General features: G+C 21.1%; 4 protein-coding genes and 2 non-coding genes across 6 annotated transcripts; 3 read left to right on the top strand and 3 right to left on the bottom strand.

The window, feature by feature from the left end:
* Positions 1-264: 264 nt before the first annotated feature.
* Positions 265-2,163, top strand: PVVCY_1406650 (ATP-dependent RNA helicase DRS1, putative; the record flags this gene model as incomplete). The annotated part of the gene is made up of 1 exon (XM_008624369.2): positions 265-2,163. One exon carries the CDS (start codon positions 265-267, stop codon positions 2,161-2,163), a length of 1,899 nt encoding a protein of 632 aa, XP_008622591.2.
* A 1,142-nt stretch (positions 2,164-3,305) lies between these two features.
* PVVCY_1406660 (conserved Plasmodium protein, unknown function) lies at positions 3,306-5,054 on the top strand (the record flags this gene model as incomplete). Its single annotated transcript, XM_008624368.1, has 1 exon — positions 3,306-5,054. The coding sequence occupies one exon, from the start codon at positions 3,306-3,308 to the stop codon at positions 5,052-5,054; it is 1,749 nt and encodes a 582-aa protein (XP_008622590.1).
* A 1,088-nt stretch (positions 5,055-6,142) lies between these two features.
* PVVCY_1406670 (tryptophan--tRNA ligase, putative) lies at positions 6,143-8,018 on the bottom strand (the record flags this gene model as incomplete). Its single annotated transcript, XM_008624367.1, has 3 exons — positions 6,143-6,169; positions 6,267-7,721; positions 7,836-8,018. The coding sequence occupies 3 exons, from the start codon at positions 8,016-8,018 to the stop codon at positions 6,143-6,145; spliced, it is 1,665 nt and encodes a 554-aa protein (XP_008622589.1).
* A 1,023-nt stretch (positions 8,019-9,041) lies between these two features.
* On the bottom strand, positions 9,042-10,694 carry PVVCY_1406680 (conserved Plasmodium protein, unknown function; the record flags this gene model as incomplete). Its single annotated transcript, XM_008624366.1, has 1 exon — positions 9,042-10,694. The coding sequence occupies one exon, from the start codon at positions 10,692-10,694 to the stop codon at positions 9,042-9,044; it is 1,653 nt and encodes a 550-aa protein (XP_008622588.1).
* Positions 10,695-11,083: 389 nt separating this feature from the next.
* PVVCY_1406690 lies at positions 11,084-11,156 on the top strand. Its single transcript has one exon. It is a non-coding gene; the product is annotated as a tRNA-Val (tRNA).
* Positions 11,157-12,144: 988 nt separating this feature from the next.
* PVVCY_1406700 lies at positions 12,145-12,216 on the bottom strand. Its single transcript has one exon. It is a non-coding gene; the product is annotated as a tRNA-Gln (tRNA).
* Positions 12,217-12,393: the final 177 nt, after the last annotated feature.

Genomic DNA, 12,393 nt, shown 5'->3' on the forward strand with positions numbered 1-12,393 from the left:
TATTCTACATTTATATATATATTTATACTTATTTATGTATTTTTTTTCTTTTTTTTACTTAAACATTTTAACATAATGTAAGAGTTTTAAAAATATGATTGTATTACATACAAAGTAAATAAAACAAAATTGGATAAATTTATATAATATAAATTTGTATGTATAATACGACAAAATATAGTGGTATATATAACTCTACGCGATTTATTGAAATTGAAAACATTTTATGGACGTGAAAAATAAAATAAAAATCAATTAAATAAAATGGAAGACAAAATTGAAAAGGAAAACAAAGAATATAGCAATTTAAATGATGATGAAATGGTTGAGGGAGTGGAAAATGAAGAGAAGGAAAATTTATTGATCGAAAAAAATACGTTATGGAGTGATTTACATATTTCTAAGCCACTTTTAAAAGTTTTATATGAATTAAAATTTGAAAATCCAACGCATATACAAAAAGATGTTATTCCATTAGCATTGGAAGGGAAAAGTATTTTAGCTAACTCAGAAACAGGGTCAGGTAAAACATTAGCATTTGTATTACCAATGTTAGAAAGATTATTGTATAGTCCAAATATAAAAATGAGAAGAGAAAATAGAAAAAGTGTAAATATAACAAAAGCATTAATACTTTTACCAACTAGGGAGCTTGCTATGCAATGTTATGATGTCATAAATAGTTTAATAAAATATTCACCAATAACTTGTTCTCTTTTTTGTGGTGGTATAGATCCAAAGGAACAAGAAAATGAATATAAAAAAAAGAAAGATATATTTGTATGTACACCTGGTAGGATTTTAGATTTATTATTAAATTCTTCTAATGATTTTATAGATTATTTAGAAATAGTGATTTTTGATGAAGCAGATAAATTATTAGAATTAGGTTTTAAAGAGGAGTGTTTAAAAATATTAGATGTTTGTAAATTTAAAAAACAGATATTATTTTTTTCAGCAACATTAACAAAAGATATAAAAGAGCTAGCTAGTTTTTCATTACGTAATCCTATATTTATTCAATCTGGAAGTAAAAACAAACAAACAAATAAGAATCTAAAAAGTTTTAAAATATCTGAAAATTTACATCAAGAATTTTTAAATATTATTAATGAAAAATATAGAAAAGCATCTCTTTTACATTTATGTAATGAGGTATATAAAAGTAATTGTATAATTTTTTTTAAGACAAGAAAGGAAACTCATTTAATGTATATATTATTAAAATTACTTAATTTTAAATGTGAAGAATTACATGGTTTAATGACACAAAAAAAGAGAATTGAATCTATATTAAAATTTAAAAATCAAGAGGTTGATTTTTTATTATGTACTGAGTTAGCATCAAGAGGAATAGATATAGATCATGTAAAATATATTATTAATTATAGTTTACCTGCTAATGTAGTGAAATATGTACATAGGATAGGTAGGACAGCAAGAATAGGAAAAAAAGGAACAGCTTGTACTTTTTATTTACCTAAAGAAAAAGAAAATTTGAAAAAAATAATAAAAGGTGTAAAAAAAAATAATAATTCAAAAATATATAAAAGAGTTATATCAGAAGAAAATATATTACATTGGGATAGTATAATAAAAAAAAATAAAAAAAAAATGGAAGAAATTTTGGAGAATGAAAATGTTGAAAAAGAAATCGAAAAATCAGATATATCTATTAATAAAATAAAAAATTTAATTACATTTAAAGATGAAATATATAATAGACCTAAAAAAACATGGTTTATATCAAGTAAAGAAAAATCAAAATTAAGAAAAATGAATTTCAAAAATGAAGTAATGAAATCAAAAGGATATTTAAATAAAGATGGAAAAGAAAAAATGGAAACCAATAAACCAAATGAAGATAATAATAATCGTAGTAAAAAGCATAATAATAATGATAAAACAAAAAAGAAGAATAAAAAGAAAAGAAAATTAGATGAAGAAGAGGATGATGAGGATGAAGAACAAAATATGAAAAAAAAACTAAAAAGTTATCGTTCAATTATAAGAGATTTAAAGTTAAATATTTTACCAAATAAAAAAGATAAGAATAGTAAATTTGAATTGAATAAAAAAAATGAGAATGATCATAAGGGTGATTTTAAAATTCATAAAAATTTTAATAAAAATAAGGGTAAGATAAAGAAAAGACGGAAATAACTATATCCCACTATATGAAATAATTTGGATACACTATGTATATGTTGCATACAAACATAGTGGCATATTAAACCCATTGATGAAGATAATATGTATAGAGGAGTTGTTTAAAAATGATTGCAAAAGTTTTTATATGCAATTTTGGTAAATAATTATTAGTTTGTATATTTATTTTATTAAAACATTGTTTTTCAAGTATATTCGTAAACCTAAATTTGAGGTTTCATTTTTTATGAAATAATTTATTTTTCCCGTGTATATATTTTATATATTTTTTTATTCGGTCTTCATTTTGTGTATTGACCAAGCAATGGAAAGCTGTCTGGTCATAATGTTTTTATTAACTTAAAAAAAAAATATATATAATAAAAGAATTATGTTTATTGTGATTTTAATTATTGATATTTGTTTGCAGTAATATTTCAAATATGATGTGAAATATGTGAACTTGGGTATAGGTTTATATGTATATTTAAATTAGTCAGTAGAATTATGAATACTGTTTTTTTTTCTTTCTATGATTTTTTTGGAGTTGAAAGAAAAGAAAAAAAATATATACATACTAATAATATTTTAACGAAAAAGATAAATTAAAAGAATTTGATTTAAAAAAATAGGAAAAAAATTTGTTGATATTTTTTTGATAATTTTTAAAAAAATATATTATGAAATAATTTTAATTGATGATAAGTACATCATTTTTTTACCCCCCCAAAAAAAAGATACTATGCATATATAGATTTTTTTTTTTTTTTAATTTAATTTTCTTTAAAAAAAATAATAATACCGCATATTTTGAAAAATGCTTTGTATAAAAATTAGCATTATTTTTAATAAGTTGTATATATAAGTTTTATAATAATGTAATTCTTATATGAGGAAGGATATAGAAAAAAGTTTATTGAAAGTGAAGTAAAAAAATATTTCGAAATGGGGAGTTATAATTAAAAATAGAGAATGTTTTAAGGTTAAAGGGAAAAAAAGAATAGAGATGTTTATAGCTTAAGTTATGTACATATGCATAATAAGTATAAAATTATTCTCTATAATTTTTTTCATTCTTATTTTTTATGTTGCCATAAAGGTTTCATAATAAAAATAGGTCAATCAAAAAAAAGAGGAAGAGGAAAGGAAAGAAGAAAATGAAGAAGGGAAATCAAATGGGGGATGATAATAAAATGAAACGGAAAAAAAATGATAATAAAGTTAAAAAAATAGAAGATGATGGAAAAAGTGAAAAGAAAGATACATTTAATCCACAACTTAGTGCTAGGGAATTGAAAAAAATCCAATATTATGAGAATATGTTTAAAAAAATAGAACAGCAAAGAGAAGAAAATAATAATGAAGTTGATAATAAAAATAAAAAAGTCCATAGTAATGTAAAAAAGAATAAGAAAGAAGATAATGAAAAAAGGGATGAACATACAGTATCAAAAAAGGGGGATAGTAAAAGTGAAAAATATAATAAGCATGGGTTTTTGAAAAAAGGAAAAGATAACAATAATAATGATTTACGTCGAATAAATAAGAAAAAAAAAAAGAAGAAAAAGTTAATGAATAATTATAAAAGTATATATGAAGAAGATTCCATTAGTGACAATAATAGTGATACTAATAGTGACCCTAATGAAATAGATTTAAAAAATGAAGATTATAATAATAGTAAAAATCATAATTTAAATAAAGAAGATAAAATATCAAAGGGAAATATTTATGAAAAAAAAAAATTAAAAAAACCCAAAAATGAAGATAAATTTAATTATAGTTTGTTTAGTAGTGATGATAATAGTGAAAAGAAAGAGAATGTCTTAAATAGTAATTCATCTATAAATAATGAAAAAAATATACAACATATCAATAATATCAACAATTTCAATGAGGTGGATAAAAGCATAAATCGAATGGAATATAATTATGATGATACACATAATATAATTGAAATAAAGAAGAGAAAAGGGAATAGTAGAAAAAGAAATAATATTTTAAAAATTCATTATAAAAGGGGATATGCATCAGATATAAGTATTGAGGAAATATGTGATAAGGGAATAGTAGATAATAGTAGTATGATTAAAAATAATGGTAATAATTTAATTAGTCTTTTACGATTTAAGATATATAATAATAATTTTTTAAAAAAACAGGATAAATATGTAGTAAAAAGGAAAAGATCTTTTTCAGTAAATTCATCATTAAATGAATATTTTTTAGAAACTGATGTTATTAATTTAAAAAATGTAGACGATTGTAGTAGTACGGATAGTAATTTTTTTGAAGATGAGAATAAAATAGATTTGTTATCAAATTTTGGGGATCCAGAAAAAGAGAATTTATTTGAATTTTTAAAAAAAACTAGCGATAAAATGAATGAATATAAATGGATAAAAAGTATGGGAGTAAAAAATGAATTATCTTATTTAAATTGTAGTCCCGAATATGAAAAGGGAAATATTTCAAGTAGATTAAATAGTAGTGATAAACCAATTATAAAATATAAAAATAATTTAAATTTATTTTTAAAAGGAAAAGAGGAATCTTATGAAAATATAAATATAAAATCAAATAGTATGGATGATTATATTGATGAGGAAAATGATACAAATAAAATGTTGTTGTATAATAATATGAACGTTCAGAATTTTGATGAATGTAATACTATTAAATTTGTTAATAAAGAATATGATGTTAATTTTTGTATGAAAAGATATTTAAATGATATGAAATATATTAATTTAAAAAAGTTTAAAAAAATTAAAAAAAGAAATTTAAATTCATATGTTAAAGGTTGTACGAAAATTTTGGACACTGATAAGGTTGATAATTTAATTTTTGTCTTAAGAACATTTACAAATGTAATTGAAAACGGTGAAGAAAAAATGGAATATTAAAATGTTATGAATTTATTAAAATAGTTATAAATTATTATGGAAGAAATGCTATTGTATAAAAATATGAAATAAAAAGAATAGCATTAAATATGGATATATACAAAATGAGATTACATAATAAGTACAAAGAATATAGGATAATATTGTAGAGTATGTTTATCATATTTATTGTGGATTATTAAATTTGCTACTTATATATTCAAATTGTTTGGTATAATTTATATTTCGTAGTAATGATACTTAATTATGTAACTTTTTTTTAGTTAAAATTAAATGTGGTGGATCCTTGAAGTTGTCAAAGCCGAAAAAATTGTAGTACAGCTATAGCCTTTACTAGTTTTAGAATAATTATAATACATTAGCGAAAATTATATAAACAATGATAAATATATGGACAACCGAGTTTATTGTTTTTTTTTTTCGTATTTATTTATTTCTACAATCATAGATATACCTTTTTTATTTTCACATTTAGTATATTTTTTTTGTAAATTATTGAATATATCTCTTCATAAAGCCTATTTTTTTAGTCATTTTCAATAGTTTTAATTAATATATTTTTTTTTATTTGTTAAAATAATTTCCACTTATTATTATTTGAGTAGGCACATACTAAAAAAGTAGTGTCTACATGCATATCATATTTGGCTATATAATATGCCTTTATCAATTGTATTAGTTATACTGTTTTATGTTTTTTCTTATTTTTCTTTATATAACTTACCCAAAACTTATGCTGATTTATAACACAATTTAATTCATTTAAATTTAAAAAGAACGGCAAACGAAATCGTTGCTGACTTGCGTTTTTAAAAGCATAATTCCGCTTTCATAGGAGTAGTAAAAATATATAAGGATTGAAGGTACAAATTAAGGTATAGGTGTTCGGTTTATCCATATATGGATTTGCAAATAATCATAAATTTTAATAGTTGTATAAAAAAATGGGAATATAACAAAAAAATAACAAATAAAAATGTGAAATCAAAAACATTAAAATGAATAATAATCGAAAGATGCTGTTATAAAATGTTTGGGATTGTTTACTTATATTATTATAAACAATTATTTTCTTGATAGGGGATAATTTATATATTTAAATTTCTCTTGAAACTCTAAAAAGAAGGAAAATAATATATAATGGTATTTTTATCGATAAAAAAGGGCTTACACATGCCCAAGCATTTGACACCATTAAATGCAGTAACTTACCTTATATGTTTTGGAAGCCTTTTCATATAAGCATTGTTTCCCAATCTTTAATAAATTACTTATTAATGCATGTTCGGAATGAAGTTTATCATAACAATACTTTGAGAATCTGAAATGGTTATATATTAGTTGAGACAGATCATATTTAAAATGTTGATAATTATTATTATAGTTAGATAGGATATTATTTATAATATTTACATTAAAATTTGGGTTGATATTATATTTTTTTAAAATAATTTTTTCATTATGTGTTTTGGGTAGATGGTTATAATTTTGCAGATTTTCGTCAGGTTGATTGTGGATATTCATAGGCTGAGATTGGGGGTTTTGTTCTATAGTGTTATTTAAAAATAGAGAGTTTTGAAGGGAAAGAATTTTATCGTTTTCCTCTTTAGAATTATTTAAATTATAATATATATTTTTAATTTTATGATAAAAAAAGAAGAAATACATATTAATAAGATTATTAATTTCTTTTCTATCATGATTAGCATATATTAATGTGTTGTAATTATCTGTTTTACTTCTTCGAATTTTGTCTTCGATTATATTTTTATTATCAAATAGATAAATAACTTTATGTAAATTTTGACAAGTTGATAATTCTTTATCTTTACTCATTTTATTATGTCCATCCAAATTCATTATTTCGATATTGAATTTTGAAGAATATATTTTGGGCAATTTAATTATATGCTTATTTAAGGATGTATTAATTTTTTTTGAAATTTTTTTTATAATTTCAATGTTTTTTTTTTGATCTAACCCTATTATTAAATAGTGAGGTTTATAAAGCATAATATCTGATAACATTAAATTTGGATAGGAAAATAAGGAAAAGGATTTTTTATTTTCACTAACTTTTATATGTATATGTGAGTTTAGCATATTAATGGAAGAAAAAGAATTTATTAAATAATAAAGAGATGTGTGTTGTTGTATATCAGATTGTTTAATTATGTAAAAATAATGTTTTTGTTTAATATTTGATTTTGTACAAAATTTATGATTATCATTTTGTTTATTTGTATTTAAATTTTGGTGTTGTGAAGTAAAAATGTCTTTTTGTTTGCATACTTCTGATAAATTGAGATACATATTGTCATCATTAAATGATAATAGATTTTGGATATTTATATCATCCTTTATGTTTATATTAAGTTGTTTAATAATGTGTTCTATATTTATGTCATTTATATAGATATCGATGTAGTTTTTTTTTTTCATGTACATGTTTATAATCAAAGAAATCATAGTCTTTACTGAGTCGACAACATTTTGCTTTAATGAAAATATATTATTAATATTTGTCAGACTATGTAGATCGGCAATTAGGATTATTTTGTTTATTCGTTTTGCATCATTTGTGTAGTTTTCCTCTTTTTGAGCTTCAAGATTTATAATGGGAGATAAGCAACCTATGTAGTTCCCTAGGTGTATACTTCCACTTGGCTAAACAAAATGAAAAGTGTGATTATACATGTGTAGGTTAGCATATGTAAGAAATATATTATGTAGGACTAGTAGAGGGTCTATAAAAAAATGAAAATGAATAAATATTCTTACTTTAATCCCAGTTAGAAACGTACAACTATTTTTCAGTTGGAAGTTTTTTTTTTGTTTGTTTAGTGGGGGGGTATTATATAAGTAAAATATATTCCCCCATTTTTTTTTGATTTTAACATTTTTATAAAAATTGATATGAATAACTATAAGAAAATATAAAATTATTATTTTTCCTTTTTTCATTATTATATTTACAAATAATGTCCTGGAAACGATCAAGAAATGGAAAAGAATCCACTTCGTTTTCTTGTCATTTTGTAAGTTTAACAAGCTTTCTTCTATTTTGTCATTATTTTAATTTTGTTTCCTTTTTTTTCATATATCAGGATATGAATGAAAATGAGTTAAGTAGTAAAATGATGTTATAGCCATATGAAATATATTGATATAATTTACATATATTATGAATATGTTCTTATACTAATGTTGCTTTGTGTTTTTAACTTGTAATTATACAGGTTTGGATAATATTTTTACTAGCTTAGTATTAAATTTTAGTAAAATTAATAAAGGAAAATAAATTTGTAAAGCAATAATGATTTTGAATATGCTTATTCAATATGATATACAAAATATGAAAGTTCACTTTTTCGGTTTTCTTTATTTTAGCAGTCACGTTTGAATTTTTTCAAAATTTTCAAAAAAATAAAAATTGATGATAATATGAAAATGGAGGCAAAAAGAAAAGAAGTATTATATGATAAAAAATAATTCTTATTAACAAAATGTTTGGTTAATAAAAATGAAATTTTTATTTTTTACATTTTATTTGGAAATTACCATCATTTTGCCTATTTAAAGGGGAAAATATATTTATCAATTGACAACTATAAGTATAAAGAGATTGATAAATATAATTGTATGTTATCAAAAATTATATTAATAGTTTAAAATTGTTTGGTACAAATTTATAATTAATTAAAATTATTACAAAAAATGTATGTTTTTTAAAAAAAAATAAAATAATTTTCCAACTATTTTGGAAACATTTTTAAATAATGGTGTAAAAACAAAACAATATGAAAAATGTTGATAGATAATGAGATGGTGAACTTAAAAAAAATTGTGGGTACGAATATGCAAGTGTATGCAATTCGTGTGTTATCTTTTTATAGACGGTAATTCCAGGAGGTAAAAAAAAACTGAAGTATCATATAGATAGAAAAAAGAACAAAGTAAATGATATAAATTTTCGAATAAAAATAGTTAAAGCTCAAAAATGTCTTCAATAGAATAATTATTCGAATTTACAAAAGTTGATATGTTTTCAGAATTTTGTTTGATTTTTTCATTTATTTTGTTAATAATGATTTCTCTTTGTTGTAACTTACTGGCTAATTTCATTTCAAATGAGTCTTGAGTATGATTAAAATTTATAGAGTTTTGAATGTCAGTTATGTTAGTATCATTATGAGAATAATTATTCAAAAAGTTTATATCCTTTTTAATATCTTTATTATTATTGTTATCGGTTTGGTTAGTATTGTTATTATGTTCGGTTTTTATTTTCTTTTTATTTATAATATCGTTTACCAATTTTTGGTTGTATAGATTATTTAGACATAAATTAATTACATCAGGATTGTAGACAATTTGTGGTGTTTTATGTTCATTTGTTTCTTTAGAATTATTTATTAATTCATTGTTATCTTTAGATGTTTCAAAGTTAGTCATATTATTACTATTTATTATGTTTTCCATGCTATTAGTAGTAGTGTTTTGATTTTCTTTTGTGTCATTATTTTCGGCACTAGTGGGACTTGGATTATTTAGAATTTTTAATGGGTCTTCAGGTAATATACTATTTATATGATTAACTGTTTGCGTATCTGAAGTTGTTTGGTTTTTTAATGCATATATATGAGAGTCATAAATTACATGATCAATAAATGTTAAAAATGACAAAGACAAGATATTAATTAATTTATTATCAATATCCATATGAGATGATGATTTTTGTGATTGTTCTGTTAATGTTTTAATATAATTATTTAAAACATCTATTTCTTCAGTGGCATTATTTTTTGAATTAAAATAATTTTCATAATTTGATTGTATTTTTGTATTTTTTGGATTTAATGAATTTTTATAAAAATCTAATGAAGGATCTTCTTGACAAATATTTTCATAAAAATTATCAACCGAATCAGTAGAACTATCATCATCACTTTCATCTAAAGATTTTTCACTTTTACTAGAGTAGCATATATTAATATCAATATGATCACTTATTATATTTGGTTTATTATTTAATTCTTTAAAATAATAATTTTGATTAATAAGTTCTAGATGACTTGTGTAATCCGTATCTTCTAATTTTGCATTATTTAATTTTATGTAATTAATATAATTTTTTTTATAACTTTTTTTTTCACCATTTTCTTTAGTTACATAAGATTTCCCTTTAGAATCATTATTATTTTTTTTATTATATTGTTTTCCCGATTTTTTTGTATTACGAGTATCTGTGGGTGTATCATTATTATTTGTAAAACTTTGTTTATTTATATTATTTTCAAATGATGATTCTTTTTGAAGTTTATCTTTTAATTCTTTATCATTAATTGTTTGATTATTATTGTCTGGTGGGACTAAATTACAAGGTTCTTGTAAATTTTTTGTTGTACTTAGTTCTGTTGTATGGTTAGAAAAATTGAACTTGTCAGTACGTGTGTTTTCATTAAAATTGTTATGATCATTTATATTATTAGTATAGTTATTTTGTTTATTATTATTAATGTTATTTATTTCGTCATAATTATTGTTATTATTTTCTGTTACTATTGAATGTAATTTATCTATTCCACTTAAAAAGTCATCATCATTATCCTTCTTTTCTGATATATTATTTTCATTCATTCTATATATATATATAATAAATATATTAGTGTTTGTTTATATATTAATAAAAAGTTTGAAATAATTTAGCAAATCAAAAAAAAAGTAAATATAATATTATGGTGAAATATGCCATAATTTACATAATAACTATAAAATAGGAATTTTAGATAAGTAAAAAATTGGATTATTGTGTATGTATTATGTTTGAATTGGTATATTAAATATTATTATATATTAATAATTTTTTTATATAATATACGAATTATTTTTTGAGAGAAACAAAATTTATTATATACAGATATTATATGTTTCAAGGAGGAAAAAAAAGAAATTATAGTTATTTAAAGTAAAAATAATAAATATATTTAATATAATTAAAAATTATGCATAAAAATTAAATATAGAAAGCGGGCATGGTCTAGTGGCTATGACGCCTGCCTAACACGCAGGAGATCCCGAGTTCGATCCTCGGTGCCCGTATTTTTTAATCTTTATAGTTTATTTTTTTTATATAATAAATAATATATTATATTTAATCAATAACATACAAATATATGGATATATAGAGTGTAAACAAATTGAAAATATAAAATGAATATAAAAAAAATTATACTAATAATGGTGTATGAAATATATAATAAAATATTTTTACCATAAAATAGGGGAATATAAATATTTTTTATTTATATCATTTAATAATTTATTGGGCATATCTAATATAATTTTTACAAACATTTTAAAACTGTATTATGAAGGTCATAGAGCAACATTTTTGGGGTTGATTTATGATTTTCATAATTTTATACAAGTACTAAAGGTTATAAAAAATGGTATATATAACATTAAGAATTACATATAAAAAGGATTACTTACATTTGGGATATTATATATTGCATAAATAATAAGACACATCACATTGTTTATAAACATTATCAATTATGCGAATAATTATGTATGTGCGTATTATATATACATATAATATGACACAATAAAGGCTAGTTGATAAAGTATAAATTATGCTATTATCACCCATTTATATTGTTACAAATAATTGTAATTCATATATAATTAGTTATTTATAATACATATGAAAAAGGAATAGTGTGCTTGCTTTTTATTGATTATGGTAAAATATGTGTTTTTTATTTAAATAATTAAATCCGTACAAATTTTACAAGTTTTTGGGTTAACATAAATATATTTATATAATTGATTATGCAAAAATATTTATCAAGAATGATATAAAATTATGTAAAAATAATCATAACAAGTTTGCAATGGGTTTATAAAAAATAATAAATATATTTTGTTAAATCGTTTACATATAGCCGTATGGGTATTAAAATCGCAAACATAATAATAAATTAGCGTAATTACATTAAAAAAGTTCAAATTTTATTGATTTTAAAATGAATAAAATTATAATCATATTTATTTAAAATTAAATTGAAAAACATAAAATGGAAAAAGGTCTCGCCGGGACTCGAACCCGGGTTAGAGGATTCAAAGTCCTCGGTGCTAACCACTACACTACGAAACCATATATACGCAAATCAATGTATATTATATTTATTATAATTTATTAAGCTATAAAATGGTAAATAGTATAATATTTTCACATTTTTTATTAAATGCATCAGTAAAATTAGCACATTTATTTAGCAATATAAATATTAATATGGAATTATTTTCCTTTATTCATTTTGTTAAAAAAAGA

Source organism: Plasmodium vinckei (assembly GCF_900681995.1).
Source record: "Plasmodium vinckei vinckei genome assembly, chromosome: PVVCY_14".
NCBI classification, from domain to species: Eukaryota; Apicomplexa; class Aconoidasida; order Haemosporida; family Plasmodiidae; genus Plasmodium; species Plasmodium vinckei.